This window comes from Spodoptera frugiperda, chromosome 28 (assembly GCF_023101765.2).
Source record: "Spodoptera frugiperda isolate SF20-4 chromosome 28, AGI-APGP_CSIRO_Sfru_2.0, whole genome shotgun sequence".
NCBI classification, from domain to species: Eukaryota; Metazoa; Arthropoda; class Insecta; order Lepidoptera; family Noctuidae; genus Spodoptera; species Spodoptera frugiperda.
Genome location: NC_064239.1, coordinates 4,654,537 through 4,682,359, shown reverse-complemented (window position 1 = coordinate 4,682,359; position 27,823 = coordinate 4,654,537). Strand labels below are relative to the sequence as shown.

The following is a 27,823-nucleotide window of genomic DNA, read 5'->3' as shown; positions in this document are numbered from 1 at the left end:
TTGCCATCATCACTGAATCCAGCAGAAGCAGAAAGATCATTATTGTTTAACAACCCTCCAATTATAATTTTACATTGAAATAAATATAAAATATTAGATTTTCAATTGCTAATCCAATGTTCATAGATATTTTTTAACGCTGTGTAACACAAAGTTAAACTCCTGCTCACGCTGTATCACGCTATCAACTACCAGGAACATCTCCTTGATAAATTACGAAAAAAAAACAACATAGTATAGTCTATTATGGTAAAACATTTTTATTTAATACACATTGAAACAAAATTTCTCTTAAATTACTCAATAGGCACAAAAGTGAAGACTAACCTAATTATGCTAGAATCTGCCTTCTTGAAACTGGGCAACTTTTTACAAATTGTACATGATTGTACATGGTAAATTATGTACACGGTATATTCACAGATGTACAATAAGTAATTATTTATAATCATAAAATTAAAACATGCATATTGTATGTCAATAGAAATAAAATTGTAATTGTTTATTTGAATAATAAAAAATAAAACATTATCAATAATTAAGTGATGTATCCGAATTTTGAAAGGCAAAATTACAATATTATTAAATGATTTGTCACAATCACAGTAAAATATTAAAAACTTTTAATAATAAGTAGGTACATATATTATTTTAATTAAGCACATCAACGCAGTTAAGTAATAAGTGAATAAACATGGTATCTTAAACAATGGACAGTATGCACTATGTATGATCACACAGTCGTGTCGATATCATTATACCAACATTACGATTTGATTCCTGGTGCGCGCGCGATGTGACTGGTGAATCTCGACCACCTGCATAAATATCCTATTTCGATCCGAGGTTTAATAGAACGCCAACATGTTTGTAATTAATTTGGTAAACCGAAATCATGGATTACCAAAGCCCTAATTTCCATTATAAAATTAACGAGTTATAACGTAATTATGTTTTTTTTTGTTTGCGTAGTTTTAATATTTTTTTGGGCCAGAGGCAAATTCAATAAATAAGGTACCATGACAGTACCATTATTTATCCGTTCTAGAGTTTTTACAATATAAGTAAGAACTAAGTAGATCATATTCTTTATTTTGAAACAATAGCTATGATTTTCCCTCATTAATTTCACAGGCAATAACTTTATGTTTCGACAGATATGAATGATAATTTTGAACTTATCCATAAAAACACTAAACAAGGTAATTAAAACAAATATGTTTGAGTTGCGGTAACTTGTTAAGTGAAGTTTTATAACTGAACATCTTCATTTTTTATATAAAATACCTAGTTAAGTAATTTGTTTAATAATAAAAAAATATTAAGTATCAAAATTAAGTTGATGAAGTAATCAATTTGGATATTTTAAGACCATAATTAAGTATTCCTAAAAAAATTAAAATGAGATAGAAATTAACATTTCTTATGTAAAACAATTAAATTAAATATTTGCGGCCAAGCTGACTTCTTATTAAGTATGTTACCTTCTAAAGGACACAATTAGTAATCTCTGTAATTATGTTGATGCACTGAATCTGATAACAAAGCGATATAAAATGTAAAGTAATGCAGCTGTTATGATTGAACACATTCAGAGGAATAGGATAGTTACGATTTGTGATAAACAATAGATTATAGTGTCTGGTATTTGCCATCTTACCGGTTATACTGTTCACTAGTGATGTTATTTCAACAATTTTCACTACAGTTACTGTGTGTCTGCGTAACAAAATGTACAATATTCTCAAATCGCAACCACCCTAGTCCCTTATTTTATTAAATGAGGAATAATTTGAGCTTATCTTAATAATTACATACCACTACCTACTATAGCAGAAACTCATAAAAATCTCACCCTGTCATATGCTTAAGTACTATGTATTTCGATATTTTAATAGCTCTTATCAATTTATTTGTTACTGTGATGAGTTGTAAATGCTTTAATTTTATTATTTTACTATTTGCTTAGTCTTAATAATGGAGAGGTATAAAATGCATTAACTTTCTACCCATAATAACGACGCTTGTCCATATACTTAGTGGCAGCAAGAGTTCGAGTTGAGCACAGATTTCACACAAGTAATAGACAATACTGACTCAGTACCGAGTCATTAAACAGTTTGTTGGCATGTTTGTACAAACACTACAATGGTTACATTAACAACGTAACGGCTCACAACTATGGGTAGTTGTAAGTAATACTTGCTTCTATTCATTAAACTAAAACATATTAAATTAGAATCTGTGTCGATATCGTCTATCACGCGGAGCTGAGTCTCAATACTCACAATTCACAATTAGGAACCCATAACTTAGTGAATTTTGAGTACATTAAATTAATTAACTAGGCCAGCATCCTTGGCCATGCTATAGAATATAGAGTTCTTATCTTGTAGCAGTTGTTCAGGTGGTGCATATTCGACGAGTTGTCCTTTGTCGAGGACCATGACCTTGGTGGAGTCCATGATGGTGTTGAGGCGATGCGCGATGGTGAGCACCGTGCACGACGCGAACTCGGAGCGGATCGTCTTCTGGATGAGCTCGTCCGTCTCCAGGTCCACGGCGGCCGTGGCCTCGTCCAGGACCAGCAGCGGAGTCTTGCGCAGCAGGGCGCGCGCCAGGCAGACCAACTGGCGCTGGCCCACCGACAGGTTCTCGCCGCCCTCCGACACCTCGTGGCGCAGCCCCGCCGGGAGCCCTGTAATATATTACTGTATACTCCGCACTACACTACACGCTAGGCGCGAGGGACTATGTACTGTACACTACTCACCCTGCACGAACGGCTTGAGATGCGCGTACTCCAGCGCGCGCCAGATGTCCTCGTCCGAGAAGGTCTCGAAGGGGTCGAGGTTCATGCGCAGCGTGCCGGAGAAGAGCACGGGGTCCTGCGGGATGATGGTGATGCGCGAGCGGAGCTGGTGCAGCCCCATGGCGGCGATGTCCAGGCCGTCGATGAGGATGCGCCCCCCCACGGCCTCGACGATGCGGAAGAGCCCCAGCGTGAGCGTGGACTTGCCGGCGCCGGTGCGGCCCACGATGCCGAGCTTGTCGCGCGGCGCCACGGCGCACGTGACGTCGCGCAGCGCGGGCTCGGCGCCGGCGCGGTACGCCAGCGTCAGCCGCTCCAGCTGGAGCGCGCCTGTCGCCGGCCACTCCGCGGGGGGACCGTTCGCCACCGTCCACGCCGCTTCCTATACACATACGTACATACCACCATAATTTTTATTCAAAATATTTCAGGGTTTCCCGCTTAGGCGACTAGTGAACATGTGTTTATGTAGCCATCTACAATTTATTTTAGGGGCATCTTCTAACCTATTAAAATATATTTACTTCCCTCTAGTATCATATTGCTTATTCAGTATAAAATAGCACATAAAAATTCTCATGATTTCGAACAAATTTCAGTACCTGTTCTGTTTCGGCGTATTCCTTTATCCTTTCCACGGCCACAATGTTGGTTTCAACTTCTGATGTCATGCGAACGAGCCAATTCAAAGTTTGTGTAATCTGTAATCAATGTATTAATAGTTGCATTTATATACGTGTACGTAAATGTTTCACCGACTTAATAAATGTTTCAATAACGGTGTCGCACATACCTGTAACGCGTAGCTAACAGAAAGTCCCACCAGACCAGCACTAATTGTGTCTCTGTTGAGCACAGCAAACATCGCAGAGAAGAATATGATGAGATTGCCAATCATCTCGAGCCTGACTGCCAGCCATCTGTTTGCGATGCAGCTTGGGTAGTAGCAGGACTGGTTGTGATCTACACCGCGCTCCGACTCTTCAACAAACCTAGTGGATCAAACGAATACTTACTATAGTATTATATTCAACACACAAAATAATGTAAGAGGCGTTAAAATAATTAGTTTGTGAGTGATGGTACACATACCTCTCGGAGACGCCGTAGGCTCGAATAGTGCTAGCGCCGGTGATGCTCTCACCGAAGTGAGAGTAGATGGGAGATCGAGATACGGACTCGAGTCGTTTCAGTTGTCGTGACGTAGCCACATAGAATCTCTGGATCACGTAGTAGATGAATCCGATGGGCAGTATCACAGCCATGAATATCGGCGTCGAGAAACTAATCACGAACAGCGTACCCAAAACCTAGAGACCACGTATGTACGGTTAGTATACAATTTATAATTATTTTTTCACAATATTCAATTCATTTAAATAAGTATTCTATTAGCAGTCGGTCTAGTTTAATGTCCCAAGCAAACAATTTTTTTTTAAATTAATATGAATGTTTCATGGGCACCTTTGTTTTATAACGTGCCAAAATATACTGTATTTTATATAGATAATTTCAATTTCTATATAGAATTTGTAATGAAATAAGTAATGTTCCCTAAAATATTATTCTTATTCAATGTTTGGGGATATATGACAAAAAAAAGTACCTACAATATATTTTGGCTTTAATGAAAATGGATTGAAATAGATACTTAATACAGGCAACCTTATGGCGTATGTAAATTACCTCAAGTTTTATTTTCATATGCCTGTAATTGATGACAGAAAACAGGCTGGCAGAAAAATTCTTCTTAATGTAATAAAAGATAAAAATTTGTCGCTTGACTTTATATGACAACAGTACCATTTCGTATCCATTAACATTACTTCACGTCACGAGTAATGTCGGTCTAAGTGAATGTATCAACTATAGATCAATAAACTTATGTAAGTATACGCATGTCTGGGATCAGTTTACAAACTTACGAGGTAAGGTTTGGTGTGGGTAAAGAAAAAATCGAAGAACCACATAATACGCAAACGATAGAATAACAAAAATGAGAGCTAAATACGAAAACAAAACGAGAACATAACACATCAAGCTGAAATTATGTAAAGCAGGGCCGTTTTCAATGACAAATGTTAAAAATAAATAATGTTTAGTGTTTCTGGAATAATATCATATTTGTTATTGAAAACGGTAAGCAGCAAAGAAAAACAAAGCTAGCACGATACCATAGTCTGACTAACGTACGTGGTAATTTGAATTTTCTGTTTTTGAAAGGAACTGGCAACTGGCAATTGCCAATTTTCTTTTTTTCGTTTCCAGGTTTACGAACCACCTTTGTTCAACAAGGAACAAATAATTAATCATGACATAATGATTAATTGGATTGACATTGATATGATTCTTCCTTCATATAATATCGCACTAACATCTCACATAAGAGGAACACAAAGTTGCACAAACAAAACACAAATAATAAAAATACCCACCAACATAATCGAACCAGCCATGAAATGCAATGATTAACTAAGAGTGGCGAGATTACCTCAAAAATGCACCACATCAAGTCGGAGATCTGCGAGGGAAGAGACGTGTCCAAAATGTCCATGTCTTTAGAAAATCTAGCGAGTATCCTGCCAACGGGTGTCACTTCGAAGAAATTTAACGGTGCCTTTAACACATGGTCCAACAACAGTTCGTGGAGCAACCTCGCCGCCCGCCAACACGCCAGGTATGGCATTAAATCGGCAAAAATTGATCCTAATGCTGCAACAACATCCATCGACACAATTTTAGTACCTAACCGAACACCGCGTCAGGGCGCTCGACACTCGGTGACAATCCTAATAATAATGAATACATTGTTTACGATAGCTAATAGCCAAATACTAACTACAAGGTTTCAAGGTTTCATGGCGCTAGGTTGGTGGATATCGACAGTGCAAATTGGAAAATATTAGGCGCTATTAAGAATCTATGTTAGGCTTCAATACCAGACACAGTTCAGTGAAAAATATCGACTAAAACGCGTTACAAATTCCCAAGTTCATCCACTATTAATATTAAAATAATTTTCAAGGGATGGGGACATGTTGAATACATATGCAAATAAATTTGAACAGGAAAATATATTATTAGTGGGTACAAGGTACAAACAGTTACTAAGGCGAGAAAAGTTAGTGACGATGAGAATATAAGATTTAATAAAACATAAACATTCACAGACGAATCCTGGTTAAAACCCATTGAAAACAGAAAGTCGTCAATATAAAAAGGACCCCATAGACGACACCATTAAACATTTGTATTAGAATAGTATAAGAACCCAGATATCGATGAGGTATTCTCACAACTGTTAATTGTTACAAGACACCTTGAAACAGACACGAATACAAGAACATTGGATTGTGAATATACTTGAAGACTTGTAATGTTACAGTCGAATATATTTCACCAAATTAGAGGAACTATTTCACTTTGCAGCGCAACTTCTACAATGTATCAATCACATGCAGGCTTACACTAGCATACATCTAGGTAGAATCTGGGTTAAAACGAAAGAAAATAAGCAAAGAAAACCCAATTAAATAAGCATCTAAATCTAGATAAAAAACAGAAATAAAGTTCGTTATTATTATTTTATAAACTGATCCCATATTGATATCAATTAAACATTTTAGATATTATTAGCACCACGTGATCCGCAGCTCGGCTTGAATATTAGATACCGACGTGTTCTACAAAAAATACACAACATTGAAAGCAATTTGCGTAATACACAGTGTGAAGTGCAACACATTGATCAGTTTTAAGTTCAAAATTATCTAACCATCTTCTTCTTTCTTCATCTCAAATTAGTTTTAAGTTTTGTGTAAAATGATCCATAAGCTTTTGACTTATGTGAGACAGTGAAAATTATATCAATAAGTGCAAAATTGTCTTTACATTTAATGAAATGTTTGATATTGATATATCAATTAATCATAATTTTACGAAGTGCTAATTGCGTGTAGTAAATATATTTTATGCATGTAAAAATCGAGGAAAATATTTTTTTACAAATAATGTGTAACAATAGATGTTGAAGTGTATTAAAATAGTGTGTGTGAGGCGGCAGTGTTGCAGAGCACACAATCGGCGTGGCGGCCGGGCCGGCTCGTACCGCAAAGAAGCAGGAAGTCCAGCCCCTGAGCGTCATGGGCAGCACGTTGTCGAGGACGTCGACGTCCTTGCTGAACCGGTTGAGCACGCGGCCGACGGGCGTGCAGTCGAAGAAGCCGATGGAGGGCGCGCGCAGCACGCCGGCCAGCAGCGCCGCGTGCAGCGCGCGCGCCGCCGCCAGCGTGCCCAGGTACAGCGCCAGCGACGACACCGACACCGACACCACTGCCACAGCCGCACTACTACTCCACTATCCACTAGCGCTACTCACCGCGCCATGTACACTGCCCTCGATACGCGCTCACTAAATTACTATGGCGGACGAACTTTTACAATTACAACTAAATTATATTTTATTGCGATACGATCTGTAAGACTAGACTTTTCTTTTTCGCTAGTGTACATGGCGATGTCGGTTTGTAGCGAGTGGTGTGGACTTATATAACTTAACTATATTTATTTTAAAGATGTTACATGAGTTTAAATACATAAGATTCAACAAATTTGTCGGATTAGTTGAGCAGGCAATTCATATTAAAATCGTATACTAATTTAGGACAAAAACAAATAAGTAAATAAATTTCTAATAAAATGGCATGCATTCAGTTTAAGTTGGAATAAATAAAAAGTATTAGTTTATCATACAACAGTCATGAAGAACTTTGGCTTAACACGAGGAAAATGTGTAGGTATTATATAATTATTTGGAATAAGCAAACATTTTCTAAGTTGATTTTGTTATAATGTGACACAGTGACACGATGCGGGCTAGCCCAGTCGTTGCGACCGTGGCACGCTTATATTTTTCATGACCATTGTTTGTAATATCTACTAATGTTATTTCCATATTATAAAGATATTCATGCATAGAAGTCAATCTTTGTTAGTCGATAAGAAGATTCCAAGTCCATGCAATAAGATTACACATATACTTTGAAATAAAGACTAGACAGTATTGAAAAAGTAAGAGAAATAATAATAGTAAATAATGTATTCATTATTATTACAATATAAATATATTTACCATCACCAAAACCATGTATTAGTTCATCAGGTTATTCTTAATTTATTCAGTAAACATACTTAACGATATTGCAAGACACATTCAGTAATTGGCTATAATAATATATTTGTTATAAACTTTAATTGCAGTAGATATGTTTCAAACATAATATAAACGACAGGAACGTTTGTTCTCAATACTTTATTTGTTAATTTATTCACTTTTGTCAAAAGTTCCACATGAAAAATGTGTGAATACAAATCTCGCCATTTAATAAAAGATACTGTGATTACGAACTCTTAACTCCAGTCCAAATGTAACAGGAATGAACAAAAAAAGTCCCATTCATAATATTGGGCTGAGATTTGTTTAGAGAATTAAGCATTTACATCTATCAACGATCTGTCCGAACTCCGAATGGTACAAAATGGTTAATATCGTCAGTATGGCATCCACAGGTTACGTGAGTGACAGTGAGAGCGCTTACCTTGGCCAATACCGAGCCCGCCGTACACGCCGAGGTACATGTCGCGTCGCTTCGTGTCTACCGTGCCGTTCACCAGCTACGCACAAAATATATATTCAGTTACGGTAATACTAGCTAAAGATGTGGATTATGTATACTAATTCATTTCAATTCGGTCAATCAACTCAAGAATGATACCTAACAGAACATAAGAAAATGAAAGACTAAAGACCAAATCTTAATCCAAAACTTCTGAATCGATCCATGTTTTGACAGAAACTCTATAAAAAAAAAGCCACTAATATTAAAATTTTCAACTCAGATCGGTTATTAATATCATTCAGCCTTAGAAAAGCAAGGAAGTTACCATTTTATCATCATTGGCCCATTCAGTGAGCCAGTAGTTGGATCCAACTTGGAATACTTGTAGAATGAGATTCATGAGTACAGTGATCACGGACGACAACACTCCGACACTCATCAGGTAATGCTTGTACACTCCCCATTTCACCTGCGAACGGTACATACATGTTAGTTAGATAATACATTTTGTGGATTGTGGAGTGTAAAATAAGAACGTAGTTTACGATTTATTACAATTAAATACTTGAGTGATATAACAGTTAAGTGACAAACATGTCTCATCACAAATAGGTAATACAACTCACACTGCCAGTTTCCGCTTTCTCAGCCTCAATAAGTTTATTCTTCTCTTTCAATTCGTTTGGAGTCGCTTCTGGAGTCTTTCTCTTCACGCTGCCTGCGCGGTCTCCTAAAATTGTATCGAAAACACTATTAACGCAACTCTCAGACCATATATTAAACACTACACTGAAATATAACTATTGATGAAAAAGCCTTATATTTAAAAGGTTCGTACAACATTCAGGACTGCCATATTTAGATTTGGGGATTTCAATTAATCATATCGCTGAGGTTTCTATTTATAATGTAATAATATGTTTATTTACCTGCCGCCTGTTCGGATTCAGATGCACTCTCGGAGAGAGAACGAGCTCTCTGTAACTTGTTCTGGAACTCGGTTCCAAGCTTACTCTCTAGGTCTTGTTTGATCTCGTCTAATTCTGAAATTACGGTTGGTTAATACTCTGTATGAAACAAGTAAACAATATATTGCGATAAAACATTTTGAGGGCATCTAGAAGACACGAGTGATCTATATTATGTTACCTTCCGGTGAAGTCCTCTCAGCGTCGCTAAGATGATGGAGCAGGAACTCGGCGAAGGCGCCCTTCTTCTCGAGCAGTTGTTGGTAGGAGCCGGCCTCAGAGACCTCTCCGTCGCGCAGTACTACGACTAGGTCCGTCTGCGCTAGGTATGACACGTTGTGGGTCACCCACACCCGCGTCTTGTTCTTCAGCAGCCCATTGGGACCCAGTACCTGCAGAAGACCAGAGCCGTCAGCACTACGCACTACTTACTCCACTAGTGGGCCGGGTGCACCACACCCACCTTGTCGAAGATGTGCTTGCCGACGTGCGAGTCGACGGCGCTGAGCGGGTCGTCGAGGAAGTAGTTGTCCGCGTCGCAGTACACCGCGCGCGCCAGGGACACGCGCTGCTTCTGCCCGCCAGACAGGTTTATACCTGCACACAGATGAGGGATGTGAGCATTTGGTCAACTGTGTACTTATCACTGACATTAAGGAAACGTAAAATGATTTACCTTTCTCTCCGATTTCAGTTTGGTCGCCACCAGGCAGGACTTCGAAGTCAGGTTTGAGAGCACACATGTCGATGACATTGTTGTACTTTTGTTTGTCGAGGGGTTTGCCGAACAGTATGTTGTCCTGAAGGGTTGCATTTTGGATCCACGCTTGTTGCGGCACGTACGCTATGCTACCTAAAATGGAATGGTGAAATAAGTCAGTACCTATACTGTCTTCTACGGCATATAACATTATAATACAACATGTACGTACCGGTCGTGTTAACTCGTCCAGAAATCTTGTTCATTTCACCCAACAATGCAGAGAGCAGAGAACTCTTTCCAGAGCCGACAGCGCCCACGATGGCGACCATTGAGCCTCGTGGCACGTGCAGGTTGATGTTCTTGAGGGACGGCTCCGAATCCTGGTCTCCCCACGTGAAGTGACCATTCTCAATAGATATAGGGTTCGCTAAAAAAGAAAGGAGTATTGTGAAACATGTCCAAGTGTTGTTAAAGCTTATAGTCTATTGAATATGAACACTTACGGTCTTTAGGATCGTGTTCCACGGATGTAATGTCTAGTTCGTCGCAGTTCATGAATTTGTTCAATCTCTTAATACCGACGGATGTCTAAAAAATACATTTGTGTTAGTCGTATCAATATTGTGGTCTATGAAATAAATAAGTATGTTAGCAACACAACATGCGTTCAAGCGGACCGAGCGGGACTTCAATATTTCATAAGATGTTTTTGCCAAAACAATTGTATCTTATTTCGATTAAATGATAATGAAAACTCGCTCGTATCTTTACCGTTTAATCACATCAAGCTTTGCTTTATAGTAAAACATTATGGTAAAATATAAGCAGTTGTTAGTTTATATTAATATTAGTTGCTTGATCAGGGAAAGTTAAAGGAAGCGAAACAATGAGTTTGTTTATGATTATGAGAGAATGGACTAACAACAAACTACAGTTGAGCACAAACGGGGACTAGGATTTTTTTATCTATTAAGTACATAGACTACATACAAACATAAACACTAAACAAACGGTCTTATTTTTTACCTCAGGCACTACATTTGACTCGTAAAAGCTTGACATTGCACACAGACAAATATAGTCTAATATAATGAACTTACTTGTACAACATTCGATATAACGTTAGGCAGCATTGACAGTGGGAAACGCAGAATGTTGAAAAGAGACAACGCTACGAAAGCTCTCTTAGAGTCCAGCACTTCAGTATCGTTTACCAATACAAAGCACCCGAACGACATCAGCGACACCTACGACATCATTCGAGTAGATATTAAGTATTGCGCCATGCAAGCGGCCGCGGCCGGACTGTAGCTACGGAGTTTAGGTTGTGCTCGACCACCACATACACCACCACGACTGCGTACGTCCACTCGCTACTAGGTTCGAGCCCCCCAGCGAGTGGACGTACAACATTAACGACATTCGCGCTAAGTAGCGGCGCGTACCTTTAACACACAAACTAAACCAGAAGGTCCAATGCTGCTATACTGTTATATTAGAGACGAGTATGCATGTTAGTGTGTCTGTATGTGAAAGAACCATAGCCATGTGTAGCTTTATTAATAGAGGAGTGAACACGTCGTGGCACTACCTCGATCGCTGATACCACGATGAGTGGTAGTAAACCTAGGGGCAAGTGCATTGTGTAAAACAGAGACATCGACACGAATATATTTTCAGCTGTCAGGACATTGTTCTCGGGATCAGTTATCAGAAATGTGAAGAAGGTTAGGAAGGTCACCTTGAAAACAAACAAAATTATTTTTATATTAACTGTAACTTTTTAAATATTTAGTCTATTTTTACTGTTCTAGTTACCAGCACATATCACCGTATGTAGTTCGTTTATTAAAACCAATAAAACCATTTTGTCATCTATGGTAGTAAACATACATAAGTATACAAAATATTATACTGATAGTAAATCAAAACGATTGTATGCACATCACATGCATACGAGATCAAATCAACAGCCGAAGATTGATTAGTCGTTATCAATTCTGACTTGACGATTCTTGGGGGTTATCGTATTACAACATTGAATAGTTTTCAATGTCCGTTATCTGTAGGTAAATCATATTAAACTGATAGGGAAACATACACTCATCAATAAAAATATTAAGACATAAAAAAACTGATAACTTTGATAAAGCGTGTAGACTTTCCGCTATCATTACTAAATCAGTGACAATTTATTTACATTGAGTAGGTATTTACTGAGATTGCAGATTTATATATTATCACAGTATCTACTTTCAGTTTACATAATGAATAAGTAAACATAGTGTAAACAAAGGTGGCGCTTATTTTTATTTGTGTGGTATACTACAATAGTTAATGCACACGGATCTCAATTGAGGTTTGCGTAACAATTTCGTGTGAAACTATCTCGCAAAGTTCAAATACTTACAATGCTACCGAAATCAGAACAATCTTATTGTTAAGATAAATATGTCAGGTTTTTGCTTTCCAACATAACACCATTAAGTGTTTTGATAAGTCAACAAGCAGTCAACACGTTATTATTGTAAAAAAGAAAGGGAAATACCAGATAAATTATCGAAAATATACGTCATCGTTCATCACGCTAGCTTGAAGAAAACTAAAATATGTTCGTAGCACGATGACACAGCATTTTATGACCACAACATAGTTGAATCATTACAAGGTTTTATTTTTTTCTGAGAGAAAAGTCCAAAATTCCAAACATGATGTATTTTAGCACCAGTTCTACGAAAACATATCTCAGAGATTTTAGCATTTTGCATGTATTTCTAGTTCAGAGTAAAAGATCGGTTCTGGTTGTAAAGAACCTCGTACTTAGGGTGTCTAAGATTCTTTGGTCCATACTCTAAATTAAGGTGTTTTATCTCCATCATTGATGCGGTGGGACATATAACATAACTTCTCCATCATAATTTTATATCATTCGTAACTAACGTCATGTGTTAGATACATTTTTTTAATTCTAATAGATAACTTACTTGGTGTTTAATTTGGTATGTGTATAAATGTATTAGTAAGATAAATACGTAGCTTACCAGGAAAGGTGCGCAAGACCATATAAATGAGGTAGCAGAGTTAAGATAAGCGGTCTGTTTCAATACATTCATCTCTTTGTTTCTTATTTTAAGTATTTGATCTTCGAAACTCGGTTCCCAAGCATACATTTTAAGGACCTGGAAAGAAAACAAACGTTAGATTATCATTATTTTAATATGATAAATGGTGCGTAGTGAAAACATATTTTATTGCAGTGTAATAGAGTCGTTATTAAAGTAACAATGCACGGAAGTTCGACAGAGTACACAAATCGTTGAAATATACATACATAAAGATAAAAGAACACAAAGGCGGTTTACTAACTGTGCTTGGAAGGTCTGTTGTGTGCAAACAGTGAATCTGCACGAGGTCAGTGCACGCGAGGACTTGATAAAATTGTATACTTATACTTCTGAAGATATTACCTTAGTTGCTGTATTACAAGTAACAAGTATTACTAGAAATAAATCGACTTGATAATCGTGAAATTCTCATGTAATTACGGTATTTTCGTTCAAGCATAGACTAGGCCGTCAAAGATTTAACCCTACAAGTGTCTTATGATAATAGTTAGCTGGAGGAATGGTTTTCAGCACCTATCTACTGATAGTCAAGGACTTAATTACCTATACTGCATATAAGTTCTACGTTAGGCATGATACAGAATTTTTTACTGCATATTAATTCTCCATTAAGCATGACACAGGATTTTTTAAGAGGTTGCAATGTGCACAAACAAAACGTATTTCGTTTGTTTCTTGAACATTATTATTATCATTAAGTAAATACAAGATACTGCACTTACTAATTGTAAATATGCATTCACAGTAACAGTATAAGCTTATGAGTGTAAATATTTTCAATGCTGTTGAATCAGAATTAGTCTAAGTTGATGTATTTAGGTATTTTAATCGCTACTTTCCAATGTCGCTTTTATATTATTCATTTATAAATGAGGGCGGATTTGCCGGCCACATGAGAGCCCAGGATAGACGCCGTTTGAACATGGAACGGTCGCCACAACTGAAACCGGTGTGGAAGAAATATGTTATGTTTAAATTGTTAATTTATTTAAAACTCAAGATAGGTTTAACATTTGAATAGATAACCACTAGTCAAATTCACAACTAACTACATATTTAGTTATATTATTTACCTATTCGAGTAGTCTTATTTGAGTATTTTTTTAACATTTTACCTAGTGGCATGCTTTACATTTTTACGCTAGTTTCAGATGTAAATATCTACGTGTTCCAAAAATAAATGTGAGTGCTTACGCCATATTATGAAATAAATAAGATCAAACTTTTTTATGAGGCGATCGATAAGAGCAAAACCTTATCTAAAACGTGAGTAAATTCAGTGCAATCAGTTAAAATACTCCTTGCCAGATAGCTAGAAACATCTAGTTTATTTTTATTAATTTATAGACATGTATTGCAAAACATTATGAAATTGTGAACACTATGAGCACTTTCCATTGTGTTCGTAATACTAATTCTCCATAACAGCAGAATATTTTTTTATGGAATTTGAAAAAGACAATAGTATTGTAAATCTATCTATCGGTGGATTACATTACAAGATGTAAATATTAGATTCAAGCCTCATACAACTTTATTACGCCAAAAGTCTTTTAGTGGCTATGTCCATGACAAATAGCAGACTTTTGGACATGTTATTATATTTGGAAAAAGTAATCTTTCCAAGTAATCTCGCTGAAGGACATTTACAGTTCACGTTTATTATCATTGATGGTACAGTAACCGAAATCTGGATATCTTTGAAGAACGACGTCGTGTCACAATAATAGCGGCGAATCAAATGGTGATAAATTCGAATAATTAGAGTCCTAAGGTCCTATTTTCGGAGTTAAAATAAAAAAGACCTTACAATTATTATTATGGCAACGAACATAGCAACGAATTTACATGTATTTAATCTGATTTCGTAAACGGACGCTGGATCTCACGACACGGAATCCTAGTGTGAGGTCCAGAATACAACAAAACAGGCGGAAATCTTTTTTGGAAATAAACTTTATTCAGAAGAAACATAACATGTTAACGTATGATTAATTAGTTGTCAAATATTAATTTTTGCATAGTAATTTCCGCAGATAAACAGAATTCTTATCACAGATAATATCAATTCATAAAATGTAACCTTCAACAGATAAATAACAATAATTTATTTATTCTGTTATGTTATCTTTACGTGATAAGGTTAATGAAAATCAATGCAGTAATCATTGCTTTCCCAACGACTTTACGAAAAGAAATTAGTTGCAGTAATCAAATTGAATAATATTTACTTTATCAACTCCCGCTGTTACTCAATTTTATATCATATCGGCACACCAGTAAAGTTTAAATTATGAAACAAGTAAAACTATTAACGTCACTCATAAATAATGAAGGATAAAGAACTTATTGTTCGTTTTACGGTTGTCATAATTATACTTAAATCAATATTTGACTGTCAACTATTCATTCATCAATTTTATAACACAAACGATTAGCTATTATGTTTTATATCTTTCGACGTTTGTGAGCTGTTTATTATGCATTTTCTTATTGTTATTAAGAGTAGAGCTTACGATATTGATTCGGCAGGATAAATAGTATAATATTTTGGTTAAGGCGTTGCAGTGGTTGAAAATATGACGAGGGTTATCTGATTACGAAAGTGGTAACTTAAACAAAAAAAATTGAACACTTTTTACACGACGTCAAATTATATCATTGAGTTTTGGGTCAACCTGTATATAACCAAAAGCGAGTGTATGACAATTTAATTTTTACTTATTTAACTACCGATCACGCCTCTTATCCCCAAAGGGGTAGACAGAGGTGCAGATTATGGCACTGTACAATGTACACCCAGTTTTCACAATTTATGCTGTAAGTCCCATGTAATAGGTATGAGCCTATTGACATATACGGGCCAATTTCCAGTCTTCGTGTTACTACTGATAATAATTAACTACTCATTAAATAATAACAGATGTGTTTATATTTATTTAAGAACTTGTTACCGAGGTTATTCTTAACTATACAAAAATAATAGGTGCAGTATCTAGTATTTGTTCATGATATCATATCAAGAGCATAAGAATCAAACAAGCGAGATAGGTTTTGTGTGTAGTGTGTATTTAGTGATAATGCTTGCGAAAGAATCGCCTCAAATATAATCATTGAGGTGGAAATCATTCAAAATATTTTACTTGAACACTACATACCTTATGTACATGTTTCTTGTAATTATGTTATTATTATTAGATGCATGATTGCTTATGTGATAATGATAATTATCCTGCCAACTACATAATATCTACAGCTACCTACTTGCACAATATTGTGTAACTTCTTTTTAATTATTATTATTACTTGTAAAATATTTACGCCTATGAAATCAATACTGATATTCCAAATTTCACAACATGACAAGTAATTCCAAAGATTACAATCTACCTACCACCTAGTTACTTTACCTAACCTTTAATACATTTAATTTATCAATTTAAAATTGTCTAGTCATCGTAAGAAGCGTGTATAATAATGACGTGGCAAGACGTCATTGTCGAAAATTGATGAAGAAAATAACAATGATAAAAAACTAATTTACTTACCTTAATTCCATTAAGTACTTCGTTCATAAGTTTGACTCTTTCATCTTTGTATTTCATGAGCCTTATTTGAAGTGTCTTGACTCTGTTGGCGATGAGGCCATTGACTGGTATCAGTATAATCATCACCGCCAAACCCGCGAGTACTGAGGGTCCTAGGATTCCCCACAAGAAGTAAAGGGCAAGAGCGATTTGCAACGGCGCAGACCATATCATGTTCAAATATGCAGTCAGTTCAACGAATCTGTAAAGAGTAAATGTACCTATTATGACAACGTTTATAGCTACGTTTAGGGATTCAAGAAAATATATCTTCAGTTTATTTTACATCCTATCAAAGTTGGCACAAACATTATTTTATATAGAAAATTCACATTATTGATGTGCTTTGTTGGGTTTGCCCGCAGTTCCATCCGTATTACTGGTAGGTTTCGAGAATACGCTATCAAATTACGTACATCGTATCGTATCCATTTCGTACTTTATGCACGATTGAGTACCCGACATACAACCATTCACGTGAATAAGAATTTTATCAGAATTTTGCAAAACAGTACTCAAGATATTGTTACATTTATCGCACATTTCGAGTTACCAGGTTTTTTGGTTACTAGGTAAATGATAAGACTATGATAGATACGAGTCATAATCTTTTGTCGGTTACAGTCTGCGATCCTAATGTCGGATGTTTAGATCGAATAGCTCTGACGCAGGTCGTATCTTGATTTCTTAAGTAAATAACAAATGTTATTTATTATGTAGAGCATAGATATATAATACACACAATCTTGTCACACACGTTCCAACTTATCTATTGCGGATTTAATTACAATTAAATATTTATCACAGCAGAAATCTCTCACATGAAGACATGAAGGTGATTCCTGTTGTAGATGTTTATCAGATAATATACATATAATTATTATTTTACACCCTTACCTTTGAGCGTCAACCGACATGAGGTTAACAATCTCTCCGACCGTCGACTCTTTCCTTGCTGCGTTGGACATACGGAGTGATTTCCTGTAGATGGCGCTGGTCAGGGCAGTCCTTATCCGCATGCCCACGAGGTACATTCTCGTGAAGTAGTGTGCCAGGAGCATGGTCTGCACCGTGGCACAGGCAAGAAGCGCTACCGCGTAAACGTAACCTTTCCATATCGGCTCTTTACCTTGCACGAATCCTATAAGAAGTCTAAAAAGGAATGGTTAATATAGGATTAAGGAGTTTATCACTTCGATAAATCTAATCTAATTAAGTCAGTACTACAAATGTATCGTGAGTATCGTGTGAAACAGATGGCAGTGTTATCTTGTTATAGCATGACTGGTGAAATGTACCAGTACTTACTTGAGCAATTGTGGCGATATAAACATGAGGACGTCGTTGAACAGTTTCAGCATGGCTCCGAACAAGAACTGGCCTCCGAAGGCAAGGCATAGCGCTGGCAATATGGAAGCCGGCTTCTTCTCACTCTCAGGCTTAAAGTTGACGCTAGCTGATGTCTTACGATACGATGCCTTTGTTGCGTTTGAACTGAAACACGTATTTTTAACATCATGAAAGATGTATCCCGTTGATCTGAATAACCTTTTTGTTTCGGCCGCGTTATGGATTTTCAATATCGAAATTCTGAATGCCAATACTTCTAAGCCGCTGGCAGTACTTATACTATAATGTAGTTAAGTGCTTATGCTTACATTATTTCATGGGACTATCGATTTCATTGGCAATTAGAATACTGAATACCATTGCCCGTTTTCTTCATAAAAAATGGCGTGATAATGTTCAGAATTTGATTGATTACACAGAAAACATTTGAAGGAATTCATCATCACGGTATCATTTACCTTGAAATGTCAAAATTGATTATAGAGGTAGGTACAAATACCATTTATCATTTGGTTGTAAGAACGTTGAGTGTTGTAGTACTTACATTTCTCGTTTCCTCAAAGACTTCTCCCAGAATTTGTCGAACTTCGGAACCACCTCAGTAGAAGAGTCCTGAGGGTTGAGAGCCCACAAATCTTCCTCTGTCAAGCTTCTACGGAACCCAGTTAAGGCGAGAGGGTCGAACCAACTGAATGTTAGACGACTAGGGAATCCTGAAGCGTTCTCCGGACATTGATTCTAAATTATAAAATAATCATATAAATAAAACATATGACAAGGTTATAACTGAAAAACGTCTGTGGACGGTATTAACGATTACGTAATTTGACATCGTGTGGTCAAACTTGGGGTTTTTTTAACCATGTAGGGAAGACAAAAAATTACGTAGTATAATGTGATATATTAAAATGTAGTAAAGTACAATAACACATTAACAAAAAGTTAGAACGAACTTATTATTGGTTTTAGTTTAAAACTTTTAACATATTGTATAGATTTCAAAAATAATTCTATGTAAGTAGAAATCACAAATAATTATTTACCTTTTCATATTTGTACGGTGAATCTTTCGGAGGTAAATCGGCGAAACAATTCAATATAAACATAATAACTATCAGAGGAAAGTAGACCATGTAACTGACAAAGTTATATTTAACATTTTCATCATCGGGGATATTGGCGTGTGCTTTGATCTGAGACTGCAGCTGAGGCAGTCCAGCCAAAATCAGAAGTAGCCAGAAGAAGAACAGCACTCCTGATGCTCGCATACCATACTTTCGATTGTAGTACAATAATGTAGCTGATAAACCCTGTAAACAATGATTGCAATGTAGATAATGTTACATCAGCATTTACCCTAAACATACCACTTCGCGAAAAACGCAACGTTGTATAAAGAACTTGTGCTTTTATTTTTAGACATTGAACTGACAAGCATTGGTTGGCGTTGAACGCTCTTACAAATAAACACAGGAACCAGACCGAGTAATAATATAATAGTTAGCAAAACATGGTTTAAGTATTTACTCATGTTTTTGGTACCTAGTTACTGCGAGTTTTAAATAAATGTTTTGTGTAAGTACTTAACAGAGTACGCAAAAAGATTTTAAATGAAATCTTCAACATAATTTTTCATGATTAACGATTGTTTTGTAACAGTACATATCTTAATTATAAGTAATAAAATTATGTAGAATGGGGGCTGATGAGAATATTGTTAACATAGCAAAGTTATGAAAAAATACATTAGATCACAAAAGGAAGAAAATCGTGCAAAAAAGAAATTGTTTTCATTCATAAACTTATCTGAAACATTTAACAGTTATCGCACTTGTACTGGGCCATAAAATGTTTGCTTAATGAATGGTTCTACATCTGTGTTGTATTGCACAATGGGAGCGTTAGCGTATTATAGTCGCCGCCTTATTAACTCGTGGCCAAAGTCCGTTTTATCTCGTATTCAAGTTTTTATAAAGATTCCCACTGATTGTGATTATCTCAGCGAAGGTCAATATTTTGAAGATCCGTTTCGTAGTGACTAGAGATTTCCGCAAAAAGCGCGGGTCGCGTTAAGGTGTGCGGTCAGTCGAGGCTCGACATTCGAAGCGATATAATAATAGTGTAATAGGTTACGGCCGGTGATGTAACTATTTTTTGTCGACATAAGTGTGTGGTTAACAAACTGTTCAAGGTTAATGATTTGTCCGACGAAAGGGCTTCCATAATTATGGGCCTGTTGTACCTTTAAAGTGATGCGGTAATACAAAGTTTTAGAAGGTCGATGAAATATTAGATGCCATTTATTTTATGTGTTTTTAATAGTTTATTTATTCATATTGTTCAAGTTTTGAGTAGTACCTACAATAACATTAGTAGATTACGTACATACTTAGGAACAAACATACATAGAGATTGTGACTCACTGAATGACGGTGCATGAATTCAAAGTACATTTTTATTGTAATAATAAGCATAACTATAAAGCATCATTAATTAATTGTAAAACGAGAATTAAGGACGAACGACGAATACACTATCAGTAGGAAACTTCATGGGTATATTACACTATTAAAAATGACAGTTAGTTTAATACTTTGTGACCCAGTTTTAAACCGAGGTACAGGTACACACACGATGTTGAGGAAACATTCCTTAAAAACCACGTGTGATAATAAACAATAACATGTTAAGGAATTTGGAAATGCATAATTATAGAAATACTAAATCGTATTTGAACACTGAACTTAGAAATAAACGAGAAAAACATACTCCACAACTATTTAAGGATAAAGGGCTTATTGAACGATTTATTGATTGAAATCGTATTTAAATCAATGTGTATTGACAGAGAATCACTGATTAATTTCGAAACTTAAAAATAAAAGTAAGTACTTTATAGTTAAATGACTGAAAGAAAGAAAAATCAGTCATAACTATATGGAAGATTCTCTCACTATCCGCAAAAAGCTTCAACTATTTTATGCAAAATTGTTTGCTATTAAACGTATTTCTATTCTGTCTGGTAACATAGGTATCCTTATCAGTCTGGCCTAAATAGGTTTCTGGTCCTAAACATTACGATAAGGCACAAAGCGATTACTTTATTGATTGACTATGAATTGGAGCTTTTACGCAGATGTTAAAAATCATAAAAATAGTTCAAGTTCAATAAAACTTTGCTACGACTAAGTCGTGTTATCCAAAGGTTTATGTCGAGTACTGTTAACTTAAAAGAAGCCTAACTTGTCCTACAAGTAGCTCGACTAGTTAGGGACTCTGTTCTAGACAAGCAAAAACAACGTCTACGTCTTATTTTAGTTTCTATTTTAAAACGGGAATATAAACATGTTCTCTCGAAAATTTTAAGTTCTAATTTAATCATCAGAATCATCGAATACCGTTGTTATCGTACCAATACCAAATATAGTAATTAAGGCAGAACGAAGGCCTAAGTCTTAGTCGTCGAACACGAAGCGGGCAAAATATTACTGGATTTTTTAAATTCTCTCGTCTATAGCCTTTACTAATTCATGCCCAGTGGTTAGAATCTGATCGTCTGACAAAGTAAAGCAAAGATAATTATTATGATTAGTATAAAAAAGAAAATATACTTACAAATGTTAAAATTTTAATAATGGGACTATAATAATCTGCACTAAATACTGCCATGTCCTCTTGGGATGAGGTGTGCACTGTTACGCCCAGATCCACAAATTTTAACACTATCAGAAGGCAAGTTATGAAAAGTTTGCTGATGTTCAGTATATTCCATGGTATATTTCTTTCTTTACTGTTCAGTATGTAGTAGGTGTCAAGGAACGCCGCGACCCATAAGTACAAACACGGCGTCCATACCAGCACTGTTTTTTGGAAGCATGGCGTTAGCTCTGGGCTGTCGGTATACCATGTGAGATTGCTATTCTGAAAAAAAAAGAAATTCAAGAATTAGACAGGAATAAAGCAGTTATACAACGTAAAAATATCCTGCTAGAGGACACTATTTGTACTAGTCAAGAAGTGTGAATAGGTATAATATATTTATTTGCGAAAATAAGAACTCCTACATTACCTATTGCTGATATGTACCTAGTTCTTTATTGCTACTTGATTCATAGCTACAGTATTGGTCTAAAGTTCAAGAGCACAGCGTAGCAACAACATTAATGCGCATAGATTTTTTATCGTCCCCGCTGTAGATGTGGGCCATCTTAAATGCTTTTGTTACTGCATCGTAATCAAATGGCGTGATATTCAGATACCAAGGCCGTTGAAATTGTTATAATATTCCGTTACTTTGTTCCCGTTACTTAGGCCCGGCTCGTGTTACCGAATGTCTGGATGCATATCTACCGACTATAGACATATATTTAGATTATCACGTTCGCAATGACTTTCATATACGAATCCCGAGCAAGATGGGCACTCAGAGTTGTACGTATGCTATGTAATTATGTATTTATTTGAAATGCTGTGACGTGTTCTTTGTGTTCGTTTACGCAGCGAAACATCCCACCCACGGAACGAACGCTGAAGTATTTTATGTTTAAAACATTGTATTATTTATTATAAAATTATATTAAAACAGTTTTACCTCTCCAGGTAAGCCGGGGCAGGAGATAACGATGCTTTATTTAATTTGGTTGTGTTACACATTGTGCAGTTGATTCATAAATAGGTACATATGTAGATAACATTTTGTACAGTCATCCTGCGATTATGCTATAAACAACTAGCGAGCTTCTACAAACCCCCCACAAGCCGTGGTTTTATTTCATGATGAGTTGCATCATTGATCATTACTGTTACTGTTGCATTATTACGTATAATGCCAGTTCCTAAAGAATAGGGCATTAATTAATACTTATCGTGTCTATTCTATAATCCCATTTGACAGTAAAGCTTGTCGAATCGTTGGTTTAAAAACTTAATAGCATAGAATTAATATGTAATAAAAATATTAAATACCGCTATTTTACGACTCTACTACTGATGATAACTACTGTTTAAGGTCGACTCTACTACTGATGATAACTACTGTTTAAGGTCGGTCTTATTAGTGAAGTGTATAATAATAATATTCAGGTACTTAATTGTATTACATTATATTGGCAGCGAGCCTGCGAGATCATTGAACCTAATGAGATTGCTAAACAACTTTTACTCCTAGAAAGTAAGCATATCATGACCGGCTGATGATGGATATTGTTAGTAGCATTATATCCGGTGATGTCTCAGATTGTTGTGGTAGTTTACGATGTTTTCATTTTACGTCGCCGATACTGGGAACAAAAACCAGTTGCAGACGAGGCGTGGGTGACTAGTTAAGTAGTTAGGTAGGTATCTATCGACGGCTATTCCGTAGGTATACCTACATGTTCTGAACTTTAGGTGTGTGATATCCGCTGTACGATAACAGGATTGTGGGCGAAATATTTTAATACATAGATAAATATTCATTATCGTCTAAATTTAAGAGCGTATAATAGCGTAGTATCGGTATAACTGAATCGTATTGGGAGTGGGATTTCAGATTGTAACTGTGCTTTCAAAGTATGCGATGTTGTATGCATTGCTATTACTAAAAAAATTACGTTTATCAGATCTACTTTTAATTTAACTACTTTACGTGACTGTAAGTTTTCGTTTCGTGTCCAAAGTTCCAATTGAGGCTGTTAGTGTTAATCAAAATTCAAAATAGAATATCTCGGGCCAACGCCACTATATGAGTCATAGACCCGTAGTAATACCTACGTCATAAGGATTATTAATCAGTACCAATAATAATAATTTGAATGCACGTTTAGCGTGTGTCGTAGGGGCTGGTTAGCCGGCTGCTACGTAACGAAACAATTCTTTGTATGGTCCACGAATTGTTGGTCTGGATGTAATTTTAATGTGACCAGTATGTTTATACTTAAATAAGCCCACAACACAAGAGAAAACTCTAGCATAAAATTTTCAATGCAATGTAAAAAAATAATAAAAAGTCAGTAAGTTGTCACTAAATAGAACATCATTGAATCTTGATTCTGTGCTTGTAAAGCCCAATCCAACAATTGGATATGGTGAGGTCAAAGTACTGAAATTGAACTAATGTTGATTGGTAGATATTGATAGGACTATGAATATTGTCAATAAGTTTGATATGGTTACTAATTTACTATAGTACTGTAGACATCCATTAAGAAGATTGTCTGGCTTAGTAAATGTGAAACGTGAACTAGATTGTGTTATTAATTAATTAAGTACAGCTATGTCTCAGCATAAATAATGGATATAAAAAACATTAATATATTTTTTTAATATAGAGTAGTAACATTAATATGTTCTTAAATATAGTGTTTCATTTTTACATGTCTTTTATCAAACTGAAATATTTTTAAACCTCTCTAATTTCATAGATAACAAATGTTAAAACATAAAAAGGTGATATGACAATTAATTTCTATCTTATAACATGTTGTGAAATACCTATTACCTAGTTATTGTTGTACAATAGTTGACTTTGACTACTGCTACATGTAGTGTGTAGATATGATAGTAGATTATGTTTTATCATAGATCTTGCCGGATGGATGACAAGCAAATATTGTAACTGCTGTAACCTACAATATATTTAACTTCCAACCTAAAACCCATTAACAATCTACAATTGAGATAATTCCTTCATAGGGTTACAATTTGAAGCATTTTAAAATAAATCATCAATTTATTTTAAAAACAAAAGACAGATAAATGATTTTGATATCCAAAAACAGCAAAAACTTTTAAAAGGTAGAGTAAAGAATTTGACAAATGAATGTGGTTCTCATTGCCAAGAAAAATATAATGAGTGTGTGTGTGATATATCTTAGTAGCTAAACAAGATTATGAAACCATACAATTGGATTAACAAATCAAAACAATAATTGTGTCTAAAGCTTTACAGTATTAGTTAAATAAATACAGTCCTTCTCTTCCTCATAAGTTTAAATTTAGTAAACCAATTATTATTATTAATAATAATTTGGTTGTTATGCCGACCAAGGTGATGTTTGAAGACAAACAAACACATGCTTAATGTACTATGGTTAGAGGGCATGATGTTGTAGGTATGATTACTTGAAAGGCAATTAAAATGAATGACAGATAATTGAAGGGTCTTTTTTTATCTCTCTAGCTCTAGCAATTGAATGACTTTGATATTTTACAGAGTACTATTTTAAGGCAACAAATGATAAAAATGTGTATTATAGGATTATTTTGTAATAGTATAAGAACATAAGACTTGCACAAGCTGGGAAAGGAGATGAGCTCAATTCGACAATTTGATCAAGGCTGTACTAAACAACTATGAAAATAATTTAAGAAAACCTTGCAAAGGTTGCAAAAATAATTAAATTTGAACCTTCTTTACAGTTCATTAACTCTATAGTCATTTGAATAATTTATTATTCACACATCATGTCTATACAATATGTGTAACCACTGCAAGTTTGCATAATGATTATTTCACACTAGCTGAGTGATAAGGCAGAGTAGAAACAGCTATACTAGTAAAGCATCACAAAAACAGGTTTTTATTCAAAGACATTATGTTATTATAGAAAATGGCTTGGGTCATGGTCATGTGGTTCCTCTCAGAATGTTTTAATGAGTTCTGTTAATATTTGTCAGATTTGTTATAAAAAAAAACTACTTGTCTATTTTTTGTATAAAGTTGTATTGCTCATAACTTAATTCACATTGATTTTAACTACTTATTAATAAAAAGCAACATGTTTGGAAGGTCATAATTAAGTATATGGATAGTGAGATATTTTTTATTAAGAAAATAAGTTATCTGTATAACATGCAAAATTGAGAAGTGTTTATAGACTGGTTGCATTATATAGTCTGTTATTAGATAGTTAATTACAATAAAGAGCTTGATTGATAAATGTGTACTTTGATGTACTAATGAAGAGGCAACTGAACAATTTGGGTTAAGTGGTCTAATGAGATTGCAAGTGGAAGCTAATAAGAAACAGCATTGGCAATGTAAGTACTTTTGGAAAGCTTAATTTATTAGATTAGTTCAATATTTTTAATTTACTTATACATGTTCATTGTTCAAATAGAAGAATAATATTGGTACATAATATTTAACTTGAAAAAAATGCAGTAGGTATGTAAAATTTTAGCAAATAATACAAATAAACTGGAAATGTTACTCATTTGTATCGAAGTATTCATTTACATAATTTTGTGCCGAAAATTTGGTTGTAGGTATGCATTTTAAGCCTCGTACTTTTTTTATATTAATGTTATTGGAACTTTGATTCGAATCCTTATTTTTCTGATAAAAATGACCTTTAAACAATGTTTTTAACAGGCCAAGATGCCGCAAAACTGGTTAATTTAATAGAAACTTAGCATCTCACATTTCAAAGTAGTTTTATGTAAGTAGGTAGTTCGACATCCGTAAATCCATGAGTTCATTTACCCAAGCCATTTTTTTAAACATAAACTATCATGGTCAAAGACCTACTTACCCAAAATTCAGATCCACAGAAGCTATCAAGCGTGGAATTGTAAGACATTGTCACAATTTGTGATTATTAGTTACTTGTAACTGCCATTAATTTACGATGTAACTGACACTCTAGCGACATGTATTTAATTATTACAACGACTGGTAACAAATAAGCAGCTACCACCTAAAAAGAATCATTCACTGAAAGTAGTTTTATGACTTATAAAAAATTCGATAAAATTTTCAACATCACACACTACACCACACCGCACCGCACCGCGCACCATAGACGGAATAAAATGTCAGCAGCAAATGGACCACAGATAAAGATGATCGGACATAAATACTTTTTAAATTGTTTTTTTTACGCTTGACACCAAGTCTTTTGCGGAGAGTGCTGCTATCATGTCATAGAACTTGAGTCATACCATAATGTAGTCATACCTACAATGTATTTACTCGAATCATGACTGAAAAATGAATAAGATAATGTAGATTTATAACTAAATAATTAATTAGTAGCTTCTGTCAGCGTTATCGGCCGCGTTCCCGTGGGATTAACAGTGCCCTATGAGTTATTCCAGATCATAATTTACCTCTGTGAATCATGATTAATAATTGCTTAAAATTCATGATTTACAACTTATTTAAGTAATTCGTAGAAACATTCCCCAGACATTCAAAAGTAATTAAAAAAATAATGCTTGGATCTTGTCTTAACTTAGGTTTTTACCTTAGGGTAAAGATTGTGAAACTGACCTAAATTAGATATTAATGAAAACATTGGTCGTTTTTGTTTCTGTTTAATGTTTTTCAACGAGAGAACTAACAGTAATGTTTCCTCGTCAGAGGCCATGTCTTAACTGCCGACAAACAAATTTAAAACATCACTAGCATACAAACGCACAGTTGCTGTCAGATACACTTTTAATGTAGGCGTTTGGTGTCGGGCGGCTTTTAATTCGAAGAGTACCTTAAAACGAAATCAAAGAGTATAACACAGGAGTATAATATGTAAAGAACGAAATACAAGTTCTGTAAGGCTGTGACGTCCTATGTCACGCATAAAAAGACAAAAACAAAAAAAAAAAATGGCGCGCAACTTAAATAAAAATGTTTTTACAGAATTATTTTAGAAAATAAAAGTAACTAAAAGGAGTGGGTCG

General features: G+C 35.3%; 1 protein-coding gene across 4 annotated transcripts; it reads right to left on the bottom strand.

The window, feature by feature from the left end:
* Positions 1-235: 235 nt before the first annotated feature.
* Positions 236-26,968, bottom strand: LOC118265427 (multidrug resistance-associated protein 1). Of its 4 annotated transcripts, none has more exons than XM_035578282.2 (24): positions 26,677-26,968; positions 21,779-22,084; positions 19,207-19,473; positions 18,708-18,901; positions 18,122-18,307; positions 17,711-17,965; positions 16,775-17,015; positions 13,143-13,280; positions 11,693-11,842; positions 10,605-10,689; positions 10,331-10,528; positions 10,075-10,251; positions 9,862-9,995; positions 9,580-9,790; positions 9,360-9,473; positions 9,057-9,160; positions 8,756-8,899; positions 8,410-8,485; positions 6,921-7,144; positions 3,905-4,122; positions 3,606-3,804; positions 3,415-3,513; positions 2,774-3,194; positions 236-2,698 (listed from the first exon to the last, which is right to left on the bottom strand). In XM_035578282.2, the coding sequence occupies exons 1-24, from the start codon at positions 26,722-26,724 to the stop codon at positions 2,337-2,339; spliced, it is 4,551 nt and encodes a 1,516-aa protein (XP_035434175.2). In that variant the 5' UTR covers positions 26,725-26,968; the 3' UTR covers positions 236-2,336. The 4 variants fall into 4 exon arrangements, with proteins under 4 accessions (XP_035434175.2, XP_050561844.1, XP_050561843.1 ...); XM_050705887.1 differs by lacking the exon at positions 6,921-7,144 and adding an exon at positions 5,304-5,524; XM_050705886.1 differs by lacking the exon at positions 11,693-11,842 and adding an exon at positions 11,202-11,348.
* Positions 26,969-27,823: the final 855 nt, after the last annotated feature.